The sequence below is a fragment of the Rhipicephalus sanguineus genome, chromosome 9 (genome assembly GCF_013339695.2).
Source record: "Rhipicephalus sanguineus isolate Rsan-2018 chromosome 9, BIME_Rsan_1.4, whole genome shotgun sequence".
In the NCBI taxonomy this organism is placed as follows: Eukaryota; Metazoa; Arthropoda; class Arachnida; order Ixodida; family Ixodidae; genus Rhipicephalus; species Rhipicephalus sanguineus.
In genome coordinates, this window is record NC_051184.2 from 30,702,367 (window position 1) to 30,729,327 (window position 26,961).

The 26,961-nt window shown below is 42.8% G+C and overlaps 1 protein-coding gene across 1 annotated transcript in view; it reads right to left on the reverse strand.

The window, feature by feature from the left end:
• The window catches only part of LOC119404895 (phospholipid-transporting ATPase ABCA1-like), a 64,871-nt gene that overhangs the window by 15,109 nt on the left and 22,801 nt on the right, over window positions 1-26,961 (reverse strand). The window contains 19 exon segments of the mRNA XM_037671586.2: window positions 287-390; window positions 1,885-2,019; window positions 2,910-3,051; window positions 4,659-4,828; window positions 5,306-5,426; window positions 6,169-6,298; window positions 8,057-8,180; window positions 10,112-10,256; window positions 10,841-10,956; window positions 11,520-11,697; window positions 12,953-13,122; window positions 14,132-14,300; window positions 15,642-15,887; window positions 16,771-16,869; window positions 17,699-17,826; window positions 20,188-20,336; window positions 21,927-21,959; window positions 25,313-25,453; window positions 26,232-26,289. Of these exon segments, the coding sequence (XP_037527514.2) occupies window positions 287-390; window positions 1,885-2,019; window positions 2,910-3,051; window positions 4,659-4,828; window positions 5,306-5,426; window positions 6,169-6,298; window positions 8,057-8,180; window positions 10,112-10,256; window positions 10,841-10,956; window positions 11,520-11,697; window positions 12,953-13,122; window positions 14,132-14,300; window positions 15,642-15,887; window positions 16,771-16,869; window positions 17,699-17,826; window positions 20,188-20,336; window positions 21,927-21,959; window positions 25,313-25,453; window positions 26,232-26,289 (2,558 nt within the window).

Here is a 26,961-nt window from a genome sequence, read left to right on the forward strand (position 1 = left end):
AACAAACGTGGGTCTGCACAGCTTCGTTCTGGTGCTTATTGTTTCAACCTTGGAGCACTGGTTTTTAAGTACATTCAATCTGCATAAACATTGGTATTAAATCACAGATGACACACAATCCTTGGAAAACAAGTTATTTTTCTGCCGTGTCTTTTCTTTTACCCCCTTTAGCATACAAACACTGTTCTGCTGAAGCAGAACAATGTGAATCTGAACAATCTGAAACAGTACAGTGTTCGTAAGGGTGGCTCGAGTGCCTCTGTAAGGTGGCATGAGTGTGACTTGCCTGTGCGATGTCAGAATGACCGAGCGGCCGTCACGAACAACGTCCAGAATGCAGTCCCACAGAAAACGGCGGGCCTTGGGGTCCATGCCCGTTGTGGGCTCATCCTAAAAAAACATGAAAAATGGAGGACTGAGTGGCAAGCAGAAATGCCATGACCTCAGCACAGTTTTTTGCACTGTGCCAATCTGAGGAAACTTACTACAATCACAAAAGGCACATTTCATGCACCTTACGGTATGGCAGTTTTCGAATCACTGCCATTTATGTGGAATAGTATGTACTTGAGATATTACGTGTACAACTCACAGACATAATGTTGCACCAAACACGCATTGTTTGTGCACCTATGTGCTTTCTGTATGCAACTTCCTAGGGTTTAGTCCAGAGTTGCTGAGGCTGTTCTAGCAGAAATGTGTCAGAGGACTAGCTCCGTGATAAACAGATTAATATCTGAAACACCTTCTATCTAGTAAATGTGAGAAAATTTGTAATGCTTTCTTCCGAATCTGATGCACTGGTTTCAGTGTCGCAAATATGAGCAGCGAGAGAAGACTATGTACACTTTAGTTAGTTGCCAGTGATAGATATGAACTGGGGTATTTCTAGAAAAATATTTTGTAGAGATGTACGAATAACAAGTTTACAGTATCTTCAAGCAAAACTTTCGCAAAGGTTAAGCTAGACATTGCCCGAAATTCTTCAAATAGTGTTGTCTTTGTTTTCTGGTTATGAGCTTCTAAACATTAACTTACCGGCCATGCAAACTATGTCGTTAAGTTATGCATTTTTTTTTAAATAGATGTCGCATCCCTTCATCAGGTTAATGTTCATGCCAAGTCTTCCACGCGGTGTCATACACATGCTAAAAATTTCTGCACCGAGATTCCCTCCAAGAATATCCCCACTTCGTATAGAACACACATTTCGCAATTTCCCTTTTAAAAAAATGCCAGGCCTGCATGGAACACGCAGCACAGTCACAGTGAAAGTTGGAGAAGGGGCTTTCTAGAACCCGTTGTAAACTCTCTTGGGGCAACTACTACAAGCACAGTTGCAAGTTACCCACTAGTATGCCATAAGCCATCATGATTTCGTGAAGTAGAGAAGTACCCTCTGTGCCATTATTTATCATTCTGTGGAGAAGTGAGGTACCCGCTACGCATCTGAAAGGCATTATGTGCACTCTGTTGATGCTGTGGTTAAGAGAATGAAGAATTATGGCTAAGCACTTTGTAACGGGTGGGAAGCTTTAAACTGCCCGCTCGTTACGTATTTCGCATTGTGTAATGCCTGGTTGTCATTTTACCTGTCTACCACACTATATTAAATCTGTTAACGCAATTCCTCACCCGACATGATGCCCATTTAGGGCCCTTTTGCGAGCGAGTTTCAAGCACCGGCGTGGCTCTGTGGTAGAATACTCGAATGCCACGCAGAGGGCCCGGGTTCAAATCCCGCTCGATCCAGGATATCTTTTTTTCACTGTGCGCGATTGAGGTTATGGACACCGGCAGCGGGGGCGGACAACTACGCCACCGCAATTGGCTGTTGATGTGACCTCATTACACTTTTTGCTGTAAAAAGTTAGCGGCTCTCACCAGGAACACCAGAGGAGGATCTCCGACTAAGGCAATGGCAGTGTTGAGCTTTCGCTTGTTGCCCCCGGAGTAGGTGCCGGCACATCGGTGGGCGTAACGGTGCAAGCCTAGCTTGCGAATGCCCCAGTCTGCGACCTGCAGAAAAAGGTGATCCAGAATTTATTTTATACAAGCATCCAGCAGCGAGGACACAGCAATCTTCTAAAAGCTGAAACCCACGTGGCTCTTTGTGGGGTCAATGCACACAAAATAGAGTTGATGCTTTTTACACTTTGTTTTTTTTTTGCTTTTATTATTGATTAAGGGTTCGGTTGCAGTAGTTGGCTTTGGGAACCCTGTGTGCATATTTAGTGTAATGTACCAACTGTTAGGTGAAAGAATAATGAACTGAAAACGACAAACACTGAAACTATTTATCACCACCTGTACCATCTTTGTGAAGTTACGTTTGAAGATAGCGACTCGACCAATAATTCAAGGTTTTCAAATGATTTGAAGTTTAGCATCATAGTGAAAAAGTGCAACCCAATGAGGTTGAAAGCAGGAGCTGAATTCGCAAAGTTTCTCTTTTGTAACAGTGTACTGCCATTGGCTGGCTGCTTTTAGTACCAACGCGCACACGATTACGACCCACCGACGCATCTTCTTACAAACGCTTTTAGCATACAAAGTGCTTCACGAATAAGGCTTCTGAGTTGTAGGAGGAAGAAATACTATGGGGCGCTGCTGTCACACAATGTGCTGGAGAAATGCTAGAAAAGCCATAAACCATTCCAGGTTCAGGAGTAGTTTTCAAGGGAGTCATCTCACGGGAGTTTCAAGGGAGTTTTTCAAGGGAGTAATTTGAATAAGGGAGTAGCTTTCACCCTGTGTCAAAAGTGAAGCTACAGCAGAGAAAAATCAACCATCTCCAAGGTGGGCTGCCGAGTGCTGCTTCAAAAGATGAGCAAGCACTGCCTTAACCAAAAGATAAACACGTTACAGATTATTTTACAGAATGAGCAAGCGTAAAAGTTGATACGAACCTTCTGGACGTACTTCTCGGGTATTCCACGAAGCCGTGCATAAAATTCCAAGTGTTCCCATCCCGTGAGCAAAGGATCCAATGCGTCGAACTGCGGACAGTAGCCAATGTTCTGGCGCGCCAGATCAATTTGGGTGCGTATACTGCAAGAAAAGAATTTCAGGATCATAATAAAACAACTGAACAGAATCATGCAAAAAACGAATGCAACACATTTAATGCATCATAAAGATGTTTCAAATACATTGAGAAAAGGTGTAGTTTTCTAGTGAACCATATTCTATAGATCGAAGAGTGCAACATAGCGGCGATAAAGGTGGATCACTCTTTGCTTATATGTGATATTTAAAACACCAACTATTGAACCGGCCACGATTGAATACCCTTACGTTAGCCAATCCATTTTTACATACATATCTTTCTTCAGATGCAGTGCATCATCCAATACAAAGGATGAAAAACATATAACGCACCAAATGAGAGTTTTTTAAATTCTTTATGTGTTCATTTCAAAATGCATCAACAAAGTTTTGCAGTACTCATGCAGAGCAATACCTGGAACACATAATGAAAAATTTATTCATCACGTAAAGTTATGCAGCTCCTTCCAAGCCACTCTTTAACAAACTCCAGATCATGCCTCTTAACTTGTTCATAAACTATAAAACTACAATTATGGTTCACAATTGTATAACTAACAATAGTGCACTTCACAGTTCTTCATTTGTTTCCTCCCGGTTTCGCACACGAAGCTACGAAGGCAGCAACCTTTTACAGCCACTTGTAAAAAATGTATGTGGCAAAAGACGGCTGTCTAGTTTTGGTTGCACTTTGTGGAACAATCCTCCTGTCGAAATAAAACAAAGTAAACACTTTCCTGTTAACCTGAAACACTATTATAAAGAGCTGTATTAATGTGTTAAATCTTATACAAATACGTTGCCAGCTACCTGCATAAAAAATAAATAAATAAGTAAACAGTTAAAATTGCTATTTCGTATATGTATATACCTGCAAACCTTTCAATATGAATCCAAACTAGCTTGATGCTAAGGATCCAGATGTTTTTTCATGTATTTCTCGATTCTTGTATCTTTTCAACAAATCAAATTCAATTCAATTTAATGCTGTGGTTTCATGTGCCAACACTACGATTAGATTGCGAGGCACCCCGTACTTGGTGACTCTGGATTAAGTTTGACCACTTCGGACTTGTTAATGAGCACCTAAATCGAAGTACACAGGCATTTCTGCATTGTGCTCACATGAAAGTGCATCTACTGTGGCCAGGAACTGTAACAGTGACATTGCACTGCTAAGTGCAATGTCGTAACCACTATGCCAGCATGGCGGGTATGATAAGAAATGAAGTATGCTGGACGAGGATGAGCTTTCACGACTACCATTACCTGATGCATCCAGCGAATGTCATGGACGCCTTTGCGAGAAAAGGAATTAATAATAATTGTTGGCATTTTACGTTCCAAAATCACAATATGATTGTGAGGGACGCCGTAGTGGAGGGCTCCAGAAATTTCGACCAACTGGGGTTCTTCAACGTGCACCTAAATCTAAATAGACGGACCTCTAGCATTTTGCCTTCGTTAAAATGCAGCCACCGTGGCCGGGATTCGATCCTGCAACCTACGGGTCAGCAGTCGAGCACCGTAACCACTAGACTACCGCGGCGGGTGAGAAAAGGCATTGGCTACTATGCAGTGCGTAATTAATATAATTCGTCATGATTTACCTGTAGCTCGAGATGAAGGCATTTCCTTCTGTCACTTCTGTGTTCCCGGTGAGCATTTTGAATGTGGTGGTCTTCCCAGCGCCGTTCACTCCGAGCAATCCAAAGCACTCGCCTGCCCTGACACCGACACAAAGGTGGTTCACGGCCGGGTGCTGGCCGGCTCGGTAAACCTAAGCAAGACAATGTATGTGTAATGCATAAATGTAAAATGTAGAAACAACAGAACTATGTTTGCCACTTCACTGCCAATGATCGCTCACCTATTCTTTCTAAATGTGAGCGCCGTTTTTTTTTCCCAATTCAATTAATCAATCAAACATAGCTTGAAAAGGTCAACAAACATTCAAGAAAGGGAAAAATTATCACACAAAAGGAAATCCACGTAAATTTCTTAGAAAGAAAGCTTCCTAGTTGGAAAAAGTTAACATGAATGTAATGGAAACAGAAAGGATAACACATGTGCTCTCACGACCATGTTTTGTATACGTGCCTTTTAAAACCAGGAATCACTACCCACTTGCACAGATCAGTCAATCAGTCAATCAATTGCACACGTCAAGAAACAAGCATCGTCATAACTACACAAACCTTCGAGCCGTCCTGCTGCACATTGCAGAGAAGGCTTTTGCTGCCAACACATCCCTCACCTTAGTAAGGTTGACGACTTTGAGTATGGAATCGTCTGCCTGGCCAGAAAGCACGCGTTCTCTCTCTTGCGTAACGTCTTGATCTGCGAGCTCTTTCGGGTCAAACGGCACTGTCTGCTGCCTACAAAATAAAGAATGCAACGTAGGAGAGATTAAAAAATGCGCAGCTGCCCAATAATCAGTATCAAATCGAGAATGAGAAAAAAAAGGCACAACTTCGCAACCGAAGTGTAAATATATTTCAGCTCATTGATGATCCAGTTATAAAGACCACTGACAAGTAGCGTTACTATAACAAAAAAAAAGAACATGCATATCTAATGCATACCGTAAAATCCCGAGCTAGTGCCCCCCCCAGTGAAAAATAATCGGACAAGATATGGAGGGGGGGGGGGGCTTTGCTCAGTAGCGGACCAAAATTCAAGATGGCAGCGGAAGAGCCTCCAAGAAGAATGCACACCTGTGCTTCTAATGAAATGCTTTATTGAATACACGTGCATTTAATGTCTTTACTGAACTGGAAGAAATGCTCGTGTGAAATTTCATGTGTTATGACAAGGAGGGAAAGACATTCTTCAACTCTTCCAACAATTTGTGACAACTCAGAGTGCAACCCCAAGGCACCACACTGTAAAAGTACTAAGAAATTGTGCACATATGTAAAGACTCTCAGAACTTGGGTTCCTGGGAACCGCTGCCGCAGGATTCCGCAGCGGAGAACATGGTGAAAAGAAAGGGCAGGGAGGGGGGGGGGTTGCTTGGTCATTGGCACATATTTTAAATCTCCCAAAGAAGGGGAAGGCGCACTTGCTCGAGATTTTACAAAGAAGAAAAGATGCTGAATTTCGCAGGGCAAAACGCACCTCTTTCGCACGAAGAAACGATACTGTAGGAGCAACGTGAAGATAAAGTACACGAGGCCTTGAACAGCAAGGCTAACGAGGTTGAGACCCAAGAAGTCCCATTCCAATGGATGCTTGAAGGTCTTCAAGCCTGGAACAGTGGACAGTGCACACAGCACTTGTGTGAATCTAAACAACCCGAATACTTGTTGTACGTAAATAAGTACAGCGTGAGATATTCAAAAATGGAACTGCTGAGATTCAAGCATAAATTGTTGACTTTAGCAATCATTTCGTGCAAGATGACGAAGCTTTTGTGCTGTGTCGAAAATGACACTCTCTTCATGCGTCTAGCATTACTTTCCTTAAAACCACTAGAAATAACGACAATAAAAATGAATGCTGCATGAGTGTGCTAAAAATCACAGTTGCCGTGATTGAAGTATAAATTGTAGTCACTTCCGCAATCATTTCTTGAGTGAGGATGAAGCATGAGCAGTTAATGTTCCTGAGTCACAGTGTGTTATGAATCTTAAGCAATGACACAATAAGTTCGGAGGATATCAGATTTCTAATGTCGATGAGTGCAGAGTGCCCTGGATGCAGAGCTCTTTCGACTGTTCTGTTGACTTCCAATTATGGCTTAAAGTCACGTGCAAAATGAGGCCCCAAGCAACAGTTTTTCCTGAGTCCCGGCCACGTATCCAGAAACCTTTTTTTTTGTGAGCGAGGCCTCCCTGACTGGCAGGTTATAAATGTCTAGTTTTTTTAGATGTTTATTTTATGATCTCCACCATCGACCCTTACCCCTGCTTAGGCGATTGAACTATCCTTTTCATCAAAGTTCATTGTCTGTGTAATCCAAGCGCCAAATTCAATTTTAGCTGAAAATATGCTTTGAACGCCATGTTTTGAAACCCCATACTCGAATGCCAGCGGCTGCTACATCACCAGTTCTTGATCATTTGACTTAAGTCGAGGGAACAAGATAGTAGCCAAAAAGTAGCCATGCAGCCAAGACGTTTTTTCTACCGCCACCAGCCTAAAACAGTAGCCAAATTGGCGCAGTGTAGCCAAACCTGGCAACCCTGTTGCACGAGTTGTATATGTTCTTGTTACGCTCATGCAAATTTCAGGCATTAAAAAAGCCAAAATTTTGTTAATAGATTTTCTTACATGAATGTGTTTGAGAGCTAGTTGGTGCCCGTTATAACAGATTTAACAAGTGCACAACTTAAGATAGGTTGAAAGGAGGCAGGCGCAGGACAAGTACTATCCTAGGCATCCTGTGTATGCCTTCTCTCATCTCATCTTAGCACGTGGCTTGTTAAAGGACCCTAGAGAGAAAAAGAACTTTTCTCATATTAGCTAATAACTCTCTCGCAATTCCAAGATTGCTTGCTGCAAGAAAACGCTTGGTAAGCAAGAAAATGCGGGTGGCGACGCCACACTGAGGATTCCCGTACTAAAAGCCATGACGTCATAGATTTTGGCGGCGCATACTAGGTCCTACGTAGTTCCAAATCAGTAAAAATTAAGTACATTGTCTTGTGAGGGGGCCATAGACTTTTAACATACCAAGTTTCAGGAAATTTTGTTGAGCCAATGTGACCGAAATACGAAAAATATACTTTGAAATCCGCGATGTCACGCGTGGTGATTTCAGAGAAAAATTAAAAATGAAACTTTTACACTGATTTTCTCCTCTATCAATAAACCTATGATGGTGAAATCAACGACATTAGAGTTATCAAAGTGCAATTTATCAATCTAAGCCAATTCATTGTTTACCTTTAGTGTACCTTTAACCTGAAAAAGAAGTCACTGACCATGAAAGCCATTACGAGCGGAGACAACAAAAACACCTGCTTTTGCTAGAGGACTGAACACGTTTAAAAAGGTGACCTACCAAATCGTGCCAGAGCCTCAGCTGTGAGATGGTTAGAGAACATGTCCATGAGCCCTCTACCCAGACAGTACTGTGGCAGCACCAAGAACACTTTGCGCAGGATACGGGCTATCGACTGCAACTCCTGCGGACACATTTGGAGCAGGATCATCAAACACCACTGCAGTATTAAAAGAAGCTGGAGACAGAGCAGCATGCTGTTGACCGCTGTATAGCACAGGTTTCATTACAAACTCTTAGGCCAGAGCAGGCAGCCATACAATTGCAGTCAAAGCGTGTGTGGTGAAAGTATAAGGTCCAAGAGCACACAATCTTTTCGAAAAGTAATAGATATTGTCGAGTGCTCACTGCATGACTTGTGACCAATAAAATGTCAACAAGCCTAAACTAACACATTGTTCCACATAGCATTTACACATAATACATACAGTCGAACCCACTTATAACAATCCCACATATAACGATCTATCGGTTATAATGACCATATTTAGGTGCACTTTCGATTTTCCTATGCTAACCATTGAAGCTGCGTCCACATATAGCGAACATTTTTCAAAGCCTCCCACTTTTACACGAACACTTCAGACACGGTCGCGGTAAAAATATGGTGCATACGAAGCGAAAAAAAGTTAAAACATTCCTTCTAAAGCGTGACAGGGGCGCGCGCTCGCGCGTGCACCGCTCCAGTTAACTCGCGACCACGGTGCTCGCGACTAGATATCCCAGATCGGCGAGCACCGCACGCAGATTTCGGACGCTGCGAGCGAGGTCGCTCACTTTCCAGGCGTTTCTTCAGTGGCAGAATGGCAGTTAGGAAAAAAAAATAGTAGGCAGCATGAAGCCTTGCGGTCAGCTTTCGCACGGTAACCTTTCCTGACGCCGTTCTCTGCAGCTATGACCGCCTGCGATGAACCAAACAATGCCTTGGAACGCAAGAAGGCATAAATGCAAGAAGTGATAACCGCGATAACTTTCCATCGCAAAAAGGTTCACTGCGTTCCTAAACTCATCGACGCCACAATAAGAGGTCGTCCGTCTTTTCGGTAACGGCAGAGACCGGTCGATCAGTGATTACGACTTCCGCGCGATTGTGGCGATGCTTTCGCAGATAAGCATCAGAAAAGAGCGAAGGCGAGGTGGCGGCCGTCGATGAACGTGCCATTATGACTTATAGCCGCGACAACCTTATCACAGTCATCTGTAGTTATCTGCTCGGCTGTCCGTGTGGCGTACGCCGTACACTGCAGATTGACGGCCGTACGAGCGCGCCATGCTGCCGTTCGCAAGTACGCCGCCGCCGCGTCGTGCGAGACCGCTTTAAAGTGCACGTCGCTTTGTAGAAACGAAAGTAGCTCGCTGTTGTTGAGCAGCGCAGGCACCGAGAAACGTCGATGCACTGACAGCGAGAATATACTGCGTGTTTGTCTACGTGACAACTCAAGTGCGCTGCGCATCGTCGTGCAGGGCCGCGAGAGCATCACGGAGACGTCGAGTGCGCATTGCTTGCAAAATGCTTGTTTTCGCAGCGTTGAACAAAGAGGCTAGTCGCCACACACGTGCACGGTCCGGAGTGAAGCAAGCACGAAGAACGTACAAACGCGCGCATACGGCATACAGCAAGCGGCCCGGCAGTGACTCCGTGAGCCGAGTACGCGACGCGCTGCACGCAACTATAGCCAGGGATGATCGGCTCCACGTCGCGGTACCGCGCTTCAGTGAAATGGTGTCAGCTCATTGCAAAGGCGGTTAATTCACTCGTGAGCACGCAGCGGGCGTCGCTTCACGACGCGAAAAGGCTTAGCTTGTCACTGAAGGGGTTGTTAGCACTTTAATAAAAGCGCAAAGAAAAAAAAACGGCTTGGCCGCTAAGCGCACGTTTTTAAGGGCGAGTCCATATACAACGAACTACTGATATAACGACCACTTTTCGCAACACTTTCGAGTTCGTTATAAACGGGTTCAACTGTATTGTAAACGTGCACAACATGCTGACTATAAACCGCTAAAAAATTTTGCCTGCACACAGATGACATTAGGAGGAAATCCAGTGCATACCTTGTCATCAAAAAGCTCCAACACGTATGTGGAGACTGTGCTAACGATCCCAACAAAGAGATTGCAGCAGGCAAGTGTGACGAATGCAGAGCTAGGCACGCTGAAGATGAACGATGATGGGTACATCAGTGGAATACTGGACCACCTGCAAAAGTAAGGTACAACGAGAAACACGCATGGCTTATGTGTGAGATATCAACGTTAATTCCTGCAATGCTCAAAAGAAGTCAACAGCCTTTGAAAAAGAGAAAGCTAAACCTGGAGCCAATGTTTTGGCGATGGAACTTGTTTATCATCATAAAGACAACAATGTTCACATTCTGACATTGCCCACTATTTCCTTGTCAATTCGACAGCCTGATAAACAATCTTGTGATCGTCAAGGCAACACAGTCATGTCGAGACGTCACCTTGACATTGTTGCCCTCATGAAAACTATCCCCTTATCAACTAACATCGTCTCCAAATTGTGGCTTCCCTTGTTCAGCCTCTGTTGATCACATCGAGCCTCCAGCTTTTTACGAATGTACTATCTCATTCGAAAATTATTACAAACACGTAAACATCTTCATCCTAAAACTAAATGGAATTTCTACTATGCCTAAGCTCTCAACAGAGGTCCCATTGCATGCCCAACACACACATGTAAAATGTACCAACAGGTTTAACACACAGCCCCGACTGTACAGAAAGCCCGCTTTGTAAGCAAGATGTCAACTGCCTGCTTACCCGTAAAGCAACAGTAGAAGGACTAGCCCACCAATGTTGTCGTGCGAGACGTATGCTTCTTCCTTGAACGCCATGAAGATGAAGATGCACAACACAGCAGGCACAATGTAGTTGCACTGAAAAAGCAATACGTAGAACAGCCACTGGTAACAGTTGAAAGAGAGCACCGCACCAGCTTTTCGACAACTCTGTTTGCGGTCTCGAAAGGAATCTCCACATTCGCACACATCAGTACAGTGATTTAAGAAAACTCATACCTTATACGAATGCATTAGTGCGTTAAGTAATGGTGTATAACTGTGTGCACTATGGTGCAGCCGTTGCTGTCACTACCATAATGAAATTATAGTAACTTCTAGGGTCTTACGTGCCAAAACCACAATATGATAATGAGGCACGTTGTAGGCGAGGGCATTGGTAATTTAGACTACCTAGGGTTCTTTAACATGCACCTAAATCTAAGAACATAATTCTCTAGCATTTTGCCTGCATATAAATGCGACCTGGCTGTGCACCCATATGCAAGTCTGCAAGTAGGCAAGTATGTTAGGCACGCACACGCCAAGCTTCACTTGCCTCCGTTTTCCCTATAGGGCAAGAGCATCTGATTTTTTTTTTCCCACTGCAGCTGTGCAGCTACGAGGGAAAGACAAAGTAATCAAAAGAGGAAGGCGCTTACCAGGTCCCAGGTGTAGTTGCCAATCCAGTAGAGGAACGGTTTGAGGCCGCTCACAAACTGCAGGTGCTGAGAACCCGAGGTGCGGTCTTCAATGAGGAACATGACAAAGCTGGCCGGCACGAAAGACATGGCGAAGATGACACATGTCGCATGCAGCAGGCTCAGACCGCCTCGCTTCCTGCACGTGATCGATGGACAGCCATGTGTCGACATGCAGGACTCTAATCTTGGAGCCATACTTACAGCCAAAAAGAGACTATATAATCACTATCTTTGCAAAAATAACCAAACTGATGACAGTTGGCAAAGAAAGAGTGTTTCACACTTGCCGTCATGGCTACGAGCGGTGCTGACTAACACTCCCAGGTTTCCATGCATATAAATACCCAATAAAGTGGACGAGGGGACGACCGCCCCGTAACTCAATTGGTAGAGCATCGGGCGCGTAATCCGAAGGTTGCAGATTCGGTCCCTGCTGGCGGCAAGTTGTCTTTTCGTCCATTTTACTTTCTTCACAAGTGTATCACTATTACTACAATACACTTGAAACAGTAAAATTAACGTCCCCTATACTTTCTTTGGCTTCATTATCTGCTTGTTTTCATTAAGGTTGAGTCAAACTAGGCATGGGTCACGCGTCACACAAAGGTGACTGCATACACACCAAGCAAGCTTGGCAGATAGGTTTATTTTTGCTTGACATTGATTTGATCGCTCGAGAAACAGCAATCTGGCAAAATTTATGCTTTTTACACATCTTAGAAATAAGCTTCATGGAGACAACCCATCGTGGCTGTGCCTAAAACAATCACAAAGTGTCTGTTACTATACAGTGAACTACAAGTACACTACATCAGCAATAGGAGTGCTCTTGTCCTAGTGCACTCATAAATCTGCAAAATTCTCACTTGCCCAATGCCTGAAAGTTTCTTAACAATATCATCACATCTGATTGTCTGCTGCCACCAAGTATGTTCAACTAACCATAGTGTTTATCAACCGTGCACTGCACTGGCCGTCTATTACATGCTACATTCACATTATCTAACCAAGTCGCATATTAAAACTGCATTCAACCACAAAAGCATTCTGAATCCAAATTTCTTGTCCAAGACTATAAAACACTTTCCTGTCCTTATGTGACAGTGGAAGTAAAAAAATATATAACAACCATAAAGGGAGGACGGTGGCGGTCAAGAATGAGTTGTTCCTCTGAACACACCCCACCCCCTACCGGCCACTCCCTTATTTCTAAGGGAATGGGAAAGCCTATGAGAGAAACCACGTACATCACATCAAGCAAACTTTAAGAACGAGTGTGCAGATGACGTTTCCTTCAGAATCATCAGTTAGGTTCCCAATTAATGAAAGCATTGTCACATATCACTCAAAGAAATCAATTTCAAGCATAAAACATCATGCGTGCAACTCACAGCAGTTCATCCTGAAGCTGATCTTGAGTAAAGTTCATTGGATGGTTGATGACCGACATGCCGTAGTAGCTGGCATCAGCCTGGGATGGGAGGTGCGCCCGCAGCAATACGTTGTTGATGGCGTTCATGTACGCCACCGAGGACACCCAGCCCTTGTTGTTGTACCACACCTGTTGCGAATGGGTTCACGGGGTCAGTCAGCTGTTTGCAACTGGCAACACTTCTTTCTGATGGTTAACTGCAAACTACAGCCTGTATGCAACCTTCAATATCAGCAGGAGGAAGTAGTGAAAGTGCGTTATCAGAATGCAAGAGATTAATGCTGGTCCACAAATAACATCTTGCACGCTACACTGCCTGTGGAAGGAAATGGGATATCGAATAACATTAAGAGAAAAAGTGAAGGTACAGGACTGATAAAATAAAATGAACTGACAGAAAAGGCAAACTATGTTTACAAATAAAACAACCAAATAATGTTAATGAAGGCACTTGTAATGGAAGTCACAGTAAGTGAGTGCAGGGCTGAAGAAATTGCTGATATGATCATAGTATTTTGTACTAGCTCTATTGAGTCATTACAGCCTCCCAAAAGCTCACTGACCCGCTGCGCTGTGGTCCAAGTCATAAGTCACTTGTTATCACAAAAAATTTAGGTCCCAGCTATGTACAGTACAAAAAACTCAGAGTCCCTTATACATTCGCCTAAGATGACTCGAAGGTGAAAGCTAAAGTCTTCGATTTTTTTCACAGTTGTAATGTAATTATCCCCCCTATCCCACCTCTTCTGAAAGCTGCCCTGCACCTAATGTGTTTTTGCACTGCCTCCAGGATCAGGGGCATTGCAATCTTTCTGCACCTCACCTGGTTTTGCACTGCCTCCATGATTGGCGCACCTTTGACCAAGTCGATGATGTCACGTGATGACATCATTGTATGACATCACATTATGTGACATCATAGTGACGCCATGGTGATTTCATCACATGATTTTGCGCATCCCTCGTCTTGACGCTGATGGTCAATTTTCGCGTTTGATGAGGCATCTAGGGCTTTCACCTTAACAACATATTTTGTGACAAAGTACTCTCCAGCATTCAAAGAGACTCCGAGTGGCGCTGTGTGTGAAGACTGCGCAAGTGGAACAAGCAGGAACCTCGCAAGGATTTCTTCACCAACCTTCACGTTATCCTGTACCGCGGAGCTGTCAACGCCACGACGCAAGGTGAGGACTGCTGCTGAGAGGTTCAGACCACCAGGGGCGTCCATTTTGGAAACGGCTTCCTCAAGAGCAGTGATGTTGAGAGAAGTCAGGTGATTCCTTACGCCAAACTGGACGCCACCAAATCTGAAACAGTGTAACAGCACTTCTGTGTAGCGGATGTTTCAGGTACTGGTTCGAAAAAATTTTAAGGCATAGCATCTTCGAGGAAAAAAGAAAATCTGTTCTGAAGTAACCCGTTTGGTGTGGCAGATGCCCATAAATGTTAAATTTATGCCAATAAATAGTTAGTTAAGTGAACTTCACTAATTAACATCCAATTAATTTTAGTTCACATAATGCAATTGTTCAATTAGAGCCAGTTAGACTGCAAGGCATATCTGCTTTGAAACAATTTGCGGTGTCACATCAGATTCAAGATTTTCATTGACGAACTGTTCGATGAAGTATATAGGTGTTCCAGCTACTTATGCACTTCAATGTGCGAAACCATATCTTGTTACAAGTAACTTAGATGACAGTATACTTTGACTGCAAATTTGATGGCGAATACCTCGAAATCATGCCACCTTCAGATTGCATTTTAAGTGGATGTGCCTTGTGAAACGACCAGCTGCAGTGCATCGAATGCGACACATATTGTAAGGTAAATAATAAAGAGTTAATTGATGAAGCTTAGTTAATGAATGAACAATTACAGTGGTCTTTACACTCATGGAAGTCTGCCACAGCTGACAGTTTAGAGGTGAACAACTTTTTTCCCTGGAAACTTTGTGTTTAAGGATTTTCAAAAGTGTTATCTTAACTAGGGATGGGCAAATAGTGATTTGATCGAATAATTTCTAATCAAATAGTTCGAATAGTATATATAACATATCGTAAAGAAAGCTGAGCATTTGTGTCATGACCCAACAATAGGCATGTGTAATGTCACATTTTTGGTTTGAAGTGAAGTACAATACATAACGGTACTATAGGTAACGCTTTAAAGTTTACTATACTTTGCACATATAAGCACGTATAACACAGTTTTAAACTTAAAAGAATAATCAATTGAGGTGAAGGTACATAATATGTACAGTTAACCATGAAGTGTGGCTTCGCGGCAGTGCGAATTTCCCCCGGATTGGTGGTTTCGGGGCATAGCACCCCTCAGCTGCAGTGAAACTACCTTTACAAGGGGGTATACATGCAGTCAAATATACATATATTCATTCATTTCGAATACTTAAAAATTTAGAATAATTTAAGTCGTGTCGAAACGAATTCGAAGGCACTGCTCGACTCAGGCACTGCTCGACAAGTTCTTTCGTGGTTGATCCATGTGCACATTTTCTCATTGCATTACGCACCATTTCTAAATGAATAAGTAAACTTCTTTTTACTTAAGCTTGTTTTGGACCAGAATGGACGGAAGGTGGGTAAAGGTTTAAATTCCTTCTATAGAAGCCCCATGAGAGAACATACCTTGTCTTGTGGTAGGGATTCCAGGTCTTAATTATCCAATCCGAGACGTCACGGCCAGTCACGTCGAGCAGAATGTCAGTAGTGGCAGTGCGAACAGCAGGCGGCGTAGGGCCACCTGCATTGTGCGTACACTGCTGGGCTCCACTTGCGCAAGTGCAAGTACCACCGCCCTCGGAGGACTCGTAGCCATAAGGCGCACCAGGCACCGGGACACTTGCGTTCGCCATTTCAGCACAGCCCAAGCCACTGCGTGGGAAATACACAACAAAATAGGCAACGGTAAGGCAACGATAAAGCAACGGTAAGTGCAATGGTAAGTGCAACGTCAAAAGCATAATTTTTCTTCGCCTGAAATGATGACAGCCAAAAACACATAGCACATGTATTTTGAGGCTAAGATTTCATTCTTTTTATGCTAAAAATAGGACATGACTGTTTGCACAATAAATAGATATTTAATTGCAAGCCAATTACAATTACTTGCTAAAAGTCGACCAAGACACCATATTACCTCCTTTTCTTTCTTGAAATATATCAAATGCCTTGGAATAACTGTGTATAAATTTGAGAAATTTGCAGACAGCCCATCATAGTTCGCACCTTAAGGGAATGTGCAATTAGGATTACAATGATAAGAACATATATCAACATTTAAAGAAGGGCGAAGAAGAAGTACCTAGCATGTGGTATTAAAAGATGTTCTGGTCACTGTTCCTCTCGATTAGTCCTTTTAAACCCTGTTTTTCTGACGTCCTGACAATACGAAGCAGATTACATTCTAACAGTTGTGTGAATGCAATGTTAATCCACCAATAAGGACCACTGATTATTTCAAAAACATTTCCAGAAATATATGCTGCACATAACTGTTAAAATGAAGACTAAATGGTAATGAGGCAAACAAAGCAATACTTGCTCTACATAGAGAAAAGAGTGGACGTACCCTGCGAAGTACAGGGATCACATTTATACGTACAAATGTGCCTTGAATGCCTTCATGTGATACCTCAGCTGTAATCAACAACTACCAGAGTTTGAACTGAGTGTTCCTTTTAGGATTGGGCCATAATGAACAACATCTTTCCATGAAGGAAGTGCCAAGGCAATTTCTAGGTATGGTAGTACCAACCTCAGAGGTTCCCCTTTCACACAGCGGGCACCTAGGCCAGTTGGAGACAGGAGGGCGTCCGTGTACTTCCCTGAAAATGGGCTGGATGTGTTTTCAGAACTAGAAAAAAAAGGAACATACAAGTATGTTCGAGCATGCTTCTTCACTATTTTGCATGCCTTAACATGCAGATTATGTTTTAACTAAAGCAAATCCCTACACTAAACACATTTCTAGTACATTCTCAGCATAAATTTTGGCGAAGTCAAGAGGATCAACACAGAAATCATGTTTTTTGAGAAAGCTTAGAGAAATGCTGCCACAGTTTCTAATGTAAGCTCAGAAAGACTGCAACAGTGATGTGCCACTGAAAAAAACTGTCTGAAAAAAAGAAACATGACTGACTAAGTGATTTATTGGCCAATCTATTGATTCATAGGGCTTAATCATTTAATGCCCAAAAGTAATATTGGGGATGAAGAGATCCATTGTGATCGAGAGCCCTGAATTAATTTTGGCCGCTGTGTGTGTGCTTCTAATGCCTGCTTAAATGTACGCATGCAAATTCTTTTGCATTTTGTCCTTATCAAAAGACTGTGTGGAAATTGAGTCCGCAACCTTGTTATCAGCAGTTAGTTATAGCCACTCAGTCAACCTGGCGAGTCAACTTACAAAAGTGAAAGGCCAAACTCTCATGCCTGCTTTTGAGTTTTTTTTTCCTTTGGCTGTTCTTCAACTATGACGTGTGATATAGCTGTGATCGTTATCGAGGGGCTGCTAAAATTGTTTACCATGACAACCAACGCCATGAATACAGCTTGCACAACATGAATGTCAATACAGCCATTACTGCTGCAAAACGTTCAGTGCTGCAGCTGGTTAGGCTAATAGGCATCTGGCACAAGGTTTCAAGCACTGATGAATGCACATGAAAGTTCTTCGTCCTCACCCGTAGAAGACGTAGTTTGGTGGGCCATACACCCACGGCGTCAGCTCAAGAGGCGGTTCTTCGGACATTGGCGGAATCAGCAGCGTGAACAGCAAGGCCAGCAACACAAACAGAGCAGGCAGGATTATCTAGAACAGTGATCAAGATAATCAAGCGGGGTGAATGAGTTTCCAAGATGAAGACACAGGAGGATACACGAGATTGTTGCAGGGATCTTCATAAAAGTACTCGAGTGACTAGTGACCTGCGAAGAGTTTAAAAAATTTTGAACGGGGAATATTGGTGTTCACAGTTGAAGGATTTTTTCATCTCTTCAAGCCCCTGTCTTCCCGCGAACAATTTTGTGTTATGGTGTGCAAAGTAGAGTAGATAATCTGGCAAGAGGCATTATGGCGAATATAATGTTGAATGTGGTTTCTGCTTTGTTCTAGATCACCTCACAAGACCTGTTGCTTGCCTTCCGTTCATGTATGCTGTCACATTTTACAGTAAGGAAATGACAGACAAGAAAGCCAAAGCAAATGGAGGCGAACATCAAAAAGGCAACATCAAGCATTAAGTATCATAACTGGTAAGCATAATTACTCGATAACCACATCACATGACGACGAATCTGGCCACTAAAGGCGTTCTCTCCAATTTAAGTGTTTGGGCGAAAATCATGCCAATACGGCACGAACTCAAGACAGTGGAAATTGACATGTTTCATTCCATGAGTACTGCATATGGTGTAGGTACAGTACTCACATATTCAAATGAGACATCAATATATTTAGTATAACGACTTGTATGCGCAAATGCTCAAGATAACCATGTCATGCGGTGACGAATTTGGTCTCTGAAGATAATGTTGGCCCTGATCTACGCGTTCGAGTCGAAATTACGCCGATGTGACGCACTGATGACAGTAGAAATGAAAACATGTGCATTACCCTACTTCGCCCTAAATTGTCCTCTTTCAATCCGTGGGTACTGTACAACATTAAATACAACAATATTTTAATGCAAGGTGTTTGATTTCACGCCAGCAACCATTTCTCAATAAATTATCACTGTTATTTAGTTATCGCCACGCACAAGGTGCGATTCCTGTGCCCAAAGTTTCCTGAATACTGTTGTCAAGTTTACAGCAAAACGAATTAGCCTAATGACAGTCAATTTACATCATGAAATGAGCAGTACATTCTCGTATTGCAATCTGAATTTTGTTGTAAAAAGTTCGGCCACATGTTTGTGTATGGTTAGTCTCGTGTCATGAAGTTTGTATAAACAGTAGGGGTGTGCGAATAGTGAAATTTCACCTCGAATCGAATTCGAATCGAATAGTGCCGAATAGTGGCCAAAATTATCGAATATCGAATCGAATATCGAACAGTATATTTATACGAAGTGTGTACCGCCGGCTACGGCAACACAAAGGAAAAATCAAAGAGGCTACGGCGTGCCGACAGTTTTATTACGCACTTGTTCGGGAGTGGCTTTTGTTTCAGCTTTTATGGGCATGCAATCATGATGATAGAAGAGCCGCCATTCCAGTCAGCAGCGCCACTCCTATAACCTCCTACGACAAACAGAGGGGGGTACGGTAGCTAGTTGTTTTCCCTTGGTCGCGCAATACGGCCCATCTGACAACGGCAATGTTGTGCTTCATCGCCATGGGCGCTCCGGGCCCAAAAATCTTCGGGTTCCAGTTCACAGCAGCGTTTTAACTGCGTGCCGGAACGATGGTAGTTTCTGAACAAATGATTCGGTGCGGCAGTGGCGACTGCCCAGAGTGAACACATTTTTACATGCAAAGTCAATGACTGAGGGTATCGCAGGCCAAAGTCAGGACGTGTTACGGCGTTTGCGGCATACGCGATCGAATTACGCAAGAAGTCCGTAGCCTTCGTTTCGGGAACGAAGTTGTTTGTGAAGGTCTTGACAGTTTTCGCGTGTGTTGTTCTACGAGCGGAAGTGACATAATCTCCTTTAAGATCAGCATGCGGTCGCTTTTGAACCAGGATGTTGGTGAAAGTTTTAACAAAAGGCCTACTGTAACGATGTTAGCATTATTTTTAGTCACCCCACTCGAACCAAGTTGCACCATTGGCCTTGGTCGCGACAAGACATTCGTCCTGTCGAATTATTCGAAACTTCGAATACTAGCTATTCGAAAGTCGGATCAAATTATTCGATTAGTAACTATTCGATTCGAATTCGAAACTCGAATATTCGCACACCCCTAATAAACAGTGGACAAACTCAAATCGTGAGGTCTCATTCAACAAGTCACTGCAGTGCTCACCACTTTGATATGAATTGAGCAATGTTTGCTTTTTGGGAGCAGAAGTTCACCCAATAAAAAGCCATGTTACTAGCCCAACACTTCTGGCAGTGCCCACTTCTTTACTTTCACTACAACACTATAACGTAAAAAATGAACACTTTGTTTGAAGTGTCCCCCCAATGTCACTGCTCCTAAAATGCTGCTCAAGAAGATTTCTCACCTCACAGAAGAGTCCCTTGTAGTTTCGTGTGTTTCGCATGAACCGGCGGCGATACATGGCCGCCAACTGACGCCGATGAAGCAGTGGGCCAACAGCTACCTTCTTGACAATGGGCGGCGCGGGAAGGTCGCTGTCAGTGTTAGCATTATCTGGCAAGAGATAGTAACAAAGGTGCATTAATTAATATGAATGTGGCTGAAGTTGCTGTTGCTTGGTTAGTTAGCATGACTCAATAATAACAATAACGCACCGCCTAACCTAATTTTTAACATACTGTCACAGTCATTATGCAAAAGTCACACTGAAAGATGTGAAGAAACAAGAAATGTTGCTTACATGATAAATACTTTAATGGTGAATAGACAATACCATGACAGGGCAAGCAGCGGCATTTGAATGATGTGATTACTCTAAGGACTAATTAGTAGTGTGATGCACTTAAGTACAGCATGTGTGGTGCGGCGAGTCAGCAGTGAACTACAGTTTCTACTCCCTTAGACTACATGCACTGCCCTGATTAAGCTGTGCGAAACGAATGCTTTCCCAATTCAAAAGTGCATCCTTCTCTGCAATGTATGTTTGGCCACTTTTAATGGTGGCACTTAATGAAGCAAAGACACAGTGTGAATTGCAAATGTTCTGGCTGTTTACATCTTTTATACCCTAACATGCACAAACTGTCAACACAAGCTGTTGAGCTATAACCGGCTACTCCGTTATTAGTTTGGTAAGCCAGCCTTCAGAAAAGCTAGTTTTAAAGCTACAAAAAAGGGCTATCAAAGTGCAGATGGCAAAGTCTCTCCTATGTCTGCACAAATCTCCCATCTCAAGTCATATGCACAAACCCACTCAACTGGCTTGCTGAAATTTCTTAGATCAACCACAGACTCAACGTTATCAATATACACCTTCAAAAATGGAGCTCGGCAGTGAAGCACTTCAAGAATATCTCAGCGTCATGTTGCATTTGCGCAACAGCTTCTCCTTTCAATCTAACCACCAACGTAAACATGATGTACTTGGCTTGACGTGAACTGGCTAATGAAAGTATCGTACTGCAAACCAAAACCCTACATCCGTGTTAGAGTGAAAATCTACACAGGATTACACTTTCAATTAGGGAAACTCACATTCTAACAGATCATATTGTACACAATGACACTATAGATGTTGTTACACTGCTGATTATCACAACAATCTTATTTCAACATTTACACACATTTATGTGCACATTAAAGAAAACCACGTGGCTGAAATTATTCTAGAGCTTCAACAAAGACATGTTTTGCAGGTGATTTAGCAGCCTATGCGCGCTGTATACATCACTCTCAGTCAATGAATAATTAATCCTGAACCCTGGAAAGCTGAAATGGTGCATAGCAAAGAAGTTATGCACTAGACAAGATGTACAATGAAAGAGGTTTAGAAGCACTTCGTGTGCTCTCTCTGGTGTTCTTTGTGTGTCCTGTACTGTATCTTTGTTGGTGTCATCTAGCGAAAAACTTTTTTGCTATGCATAACCGACTCACCCAAACTGCCACTTTGACTGCAACGGTGCCCTTGTACATTCAAAGTGCCACAGGCAATCCCCAATCTTGAAAACCGCAAGACCCCCAAAACAAGCATGCGAAAGTCAAATCGCGTGCCGTCATGCAAGACGAAATGCAAGAGCCAAACTAGACAGGGGTGCAAAAACGAGGGTCCAAAGTAACAAAACGAAACGAAAAAGCCAGACTCACTAGGCATCTCCGCAGCCAGGTGCTGCCTTGCAGCTGTGACGTGGGCACCACATTTGCCAGTGACACATGGAACAAGCGCATATCAAGCAACGCACAGTAAGCGACAGCGACAACGGCACACCAACCAACACCCATTTCAGAGAGGCGCCTCACTTGAGCATACTTCACCCGCTTTCAGCCAAACGTCCTCAAGAACTACCAAGGTATGTCTCATTCCTTTGTTCAAATGTGGGCATTAAGTTCACCTCTGTCACATTAAGAGGGTATTTGCCACTCTTCCTGCTGTTTAAAGTGGCAATATAACGAAATTTCTGCAATTCACCAGTTACCATGTCGGCAAGATCGCAAAACATGATGCTGCAGTGCCAGAATAGACACGACGTAGTTAAACCAACAGGCCAGACACCCAAAGGAAGCATAGGGAACATTATTCCCAGTTTTTAGCTGTAGTGTAGTAATTACAAAAGGGACACTAAAGTGAAAAAAATGAATCGGTTTAGATTGATAAAGCAAACTCCGAAAACTCTAATGTCATTAATTTCACCATCATAGATTTAATAACAGAGGAGAAAATCAAGGTCAAAGCTTCGTTTTTAAATCTCGCGCCAAAATCACCGCACGTGACGTCACGGATGTTCAAAGTGTATTTCTTTTTTATTTTGGAGACTTGGCTCAACAAAATGTCTCGAAACTTGGTACGTTAAGCCTATGGTCTCCTCAGTAAACAATGTGCTTCATTTGTGCTGATTAGCAACTACGTAGAACCTAGTAGATGCCGTAAAAGGCCGGGATATTACTGCCAGCTTGCCGTGAGTAGAAGTGAAATATATCATGATTCCACTTCGTTGGTCACTGCCCACTTTTGCTGATCTTCAGCCGTTGCCATCGCGCATCGCAGCTACTGTTTTTATGTCTGCATTACCTATGCTTCCGATGTTCAGCAAGGCTGTAGTATTGATAGGAACATAACTCTAAGCGTACATCGTGACACATGCACACAGAAAATGCAAGTAGACAAAGATGTTGTTGACATCCAGTGCGAGTCTTCCTGCCTTCGTATGTACGAGTTTACGAGCATGAGCACTTGGCAACTAACTCAACTGTCAGTCCTCAATGAAAATAAGCTAGCTTGATATCCATACGCATGCCTTAGCATCCAAGTGCTTTCTGGATAGTAACTCAGAAAGTGAACACAGCCGTTGGGGTACAAGCTCTATGGTTCTTTAGTGCTCCCGGTTCTACACCAACAACAGCATGGCATCACAAAATCCTTTACATAAGACAACTTCTAATATTCTTGATGTCCACATCATAATCATCGTTGTCGATGCCTGTTTCACCACTTGCCAAACTACATGACTGCTTTTGTCACCTCCTCCCACATTTTAGCAGGTCCACTTTCATCAATATCACCATAATATTTTGCCATTAATCCTTTACTATCTCTGCTCATGCATTAAGCATTGCATGATTCTTCACACCTCCTTTTTTTCATAGGCACGCTTCTTTGTCGAAAACAAAACCCGTGCTTTTCAGGCAGTGGTAGCTCGCGTGAGTGCTTACTGCGCTCATCGGCTCAAGAATCAAGAGCTTTTTCTGAGTTACATCTCAACATTGGCACGAAATTTTAATATTTTTAAAGCACGAGTTTGTCATCTGATACAGTGGGATACCTAAAGACAATGATGCACTCTTGCCGTCGCTGTAACAGCGCATAATTTTCAAGGCTTGGCATCATTAGGCAATGAGTATGCTCAAGAGAGGCCTGTCTGGTTGAATCTTCATGACATGCCACCTTCCAGGCAACACTACAATATATACAACAGTAAACAAAAAAAAGAACAACAAAACAAACCAAGCAACAAGACATCTACGGCTACAAACAAGCATAGAAACAATTCAACCCCCCCCCCCCCCGTGCTTTTTTTAAAGACTTCCCTGTCATCTGTCCAAAGGCAAAATGCACAAACTACTATAATTAAACAAACAATATATGGTTCGAACAAGGCTTTATAACGCTGAGACAAGTGTAGCCTTTGATTTTGTGGCAGTAAAGTTACATATAATACTTAAGGAATACTGAAACAAGTACTATGACCTGAAAAATAAAGATAACGAGATAGCACTGCACTAAATTCCCACTGGTAACAACAAAGTAGTCGTAAAGAGTACCTGAACTCACTACTATAGCTTTCTTGTTCACCACCTGTGCAGGATATGAAACTAGACATGGCCGTCGAAACTGTAATCAAATCACAAAGCAGTCATAGCCCACTGCTGCCACCTTTTATAAACCTACATGCGTAGTCGATGTAAGCAGAATCTCGTTAAATGGAACCTGAATGGACTAGGAGAGTATGTTCCACTCAACAGGAGCCTCGTTTACCGAGAAAGATGCTTAGACGTGCAGCTCTGTATGTCGTGCAACCTTTTAGTATTGTTTTCAGAAGGGTCAAGCATCAAGAAGTAAATTCCGGATCATACAGGACGTCAAATTTATAATTTAAGTCGTCGACTGTACATACCACGCATTAAAAATTTGGTAATTCTTCCTGGCTCGAGTCCTCGGAACCATTTTTGAAGGATAGCATTCTTCACTGAAAACACACGATAAAGCTTAAAAAGATTAACAGACACTAGTTATTTTTCGGTAAAGAAATCCTTCAGAGGTTGCACAGCCAATTGTGTGTTTTCTAAACATTGCCAGTGGTTTCATTTACAGGGAGGTGCAAAGACTCTGATGTCGGTTAACGAACGTTTTTTTCGCATTACCCAAATACAAAACTAAGTATAAAATTTATGCACACCTTCAACTAACTTAACGTCGCGAAGGCTCACTAAACAGCAGAGCGCGTGGCATCAGCGGGCCTTTACTCCGCATTCACCAATGCTCTCACCAGCACTATCTGTGCTCGAGCGCGCGCTACCATTGGTCAACTCCTTTCATCGGCACAGCCAATCGTGCTGCTGCTCTCTCCTCCTCTCCACACCACCTGCTCCACTCTCGCCATAGCTTCGCCTTTGCCCTCCTCCTCTCTACCCAGCATCACCCTCTCCACATCGCTACCCTTTCTCTACCAGGCTCAACTCTCTACACTAGGCTTTTTTCTCATCCACTTAGCTTTAGCCATGCTCTCCTTCTCCTCAGGCTTCGCTCTCACAGCTGGGCTAGAAAGTGCGGACGATGGATCCCCAGGGTTTTACCTCGGCATTAAACACCTCTGCTGTTAAAATAGGTGGTTGTTTCATCTAGGCAGCAATTCCGTTTACATAATTTCCATTTACCGATATTCTCCCGTACTTTACATTGCAGCACTAAACACAAAAACTGCACAAAAGCTACACATTACTACGCAGTGCATCAAATCAAGGTGAACCAAATGTACCTGCATCTTCGGGATCTGGTCTGACGGTCTTTGCAGATGTTCTCAGGGACAAGCACCATATGCGCAAGGCATCCAAGGTCTTCTGGAGTCTGGTCTTCGGTGGTCCATCCACAGATTCGGGGCCAGGGTTGTAGATATCACCTGGTACAAAGTGACCATCGCGGTTAACCACACCAGAGGCTCACAACAGTGTCATGTTTTTACTTTGGATTACGCACAAAAATGAAAGTCACAGTTGTAAAGTCATGGAAATATGAAAAATGTCCTTTGAAGTTGAATGCCTCTGGAGAGGCTGTTAAGGCGTCAGAGAGAGTAAAACATGGGATGGAAGCCGAAAGGAGTAGACCTTTGTCAAGGCTCTCAAATTACTTTTTTTGTCCAGGCCACAACATAGAGAAAATAATCATACAGTAGATAACATTAAGAGAAGGTTCTCATGGGCCCCTTTATAGTGAGGACAGAGCATGTAAGAAAGTAAAGGAAACATTGAAGAAGAAAAATTACTGCACACGCACGTCAGAAATCATGCGACAACTAAAAGAGCCTACAATGCATTCTAATAAAGCCAACAGACACAGGTTGTGTCTAACATAGAAACAAGCCCCAAGTCCATTCGCCTTCTTTACTTCTTACAATGCAATCTGGATGTTCATGTAGGCCACAATATTGCTTTATGCAATTTATGTCCAGTCCACCTAACGTGTAAGCGAGAATTTGTCCTCTGCAATGCACTCACTAAATTTTAACAAATGACTCTGCAACATAAAACCCAGTCACGGATACCTCACATAATTTCTAATGTAACTGATAGATTACATTTCAATCTGGACTAATATGCCAACACTTCCTGCTGTGCCATGTGAAAATAGCAACAGAAAGTCGGACAAAAAACAAGGTTTGAAAGTGGAAAACTCTATACCTTGACCGTTTGCTTGGCTTCTGGTGTTAGGACCGCCTTGCGTGACCCGTAGGAAAACCTTCATTTCAGAAAGAGAAGATACAACTTGAACAGGTTTGCAAATGATTTGCTAAGATAAATTATTCTGAAACATAATTTTATTTGTACTGTATTCGCACTGCAGTTGCATTAAGCTGCCAAAACAAAATAAAATGCATACATGCAGACAAATTCTGTTTACACTTTGTGCGCATTTCAAGTTCATGGGTGCAGAAGCATTTTTACACATTGGCTATGCGTTAAAACAGCCTTCACTTAATGAAGCAGTGCCTTCATCCAAATTTAGCATTGTGCATAACTATTCTGTGTCATTTATTTAATACAATAAGAACAAAAGATCCAAAGCTAAAAGAAAATGTGAGTGGAATGACACCACTAGTACAACTGGCTCATTTCAAATTAACATGAAGAAGCATGAAAAATATATTATCATAAAAAATTCATCCTAAGTGAACTACACAAAATTCAGGTCAACAGAAACATGTTCTGACGATTCAACTTACAAATTTCCGTGTTCATGGAAGCCTCCTGTATGTTAATCTATCATATGTTTGTGACTCCTTGTTGAAAGGATGCATTTGACATGGTTGATCACCTCTCGATGTCATTGTGCTAGCCTTTTTTAGCTGTGAACATATTTCAGTATCCTGCCGACATGCTACGTGCCCGGCCCATATCCATTTCTTCTTCT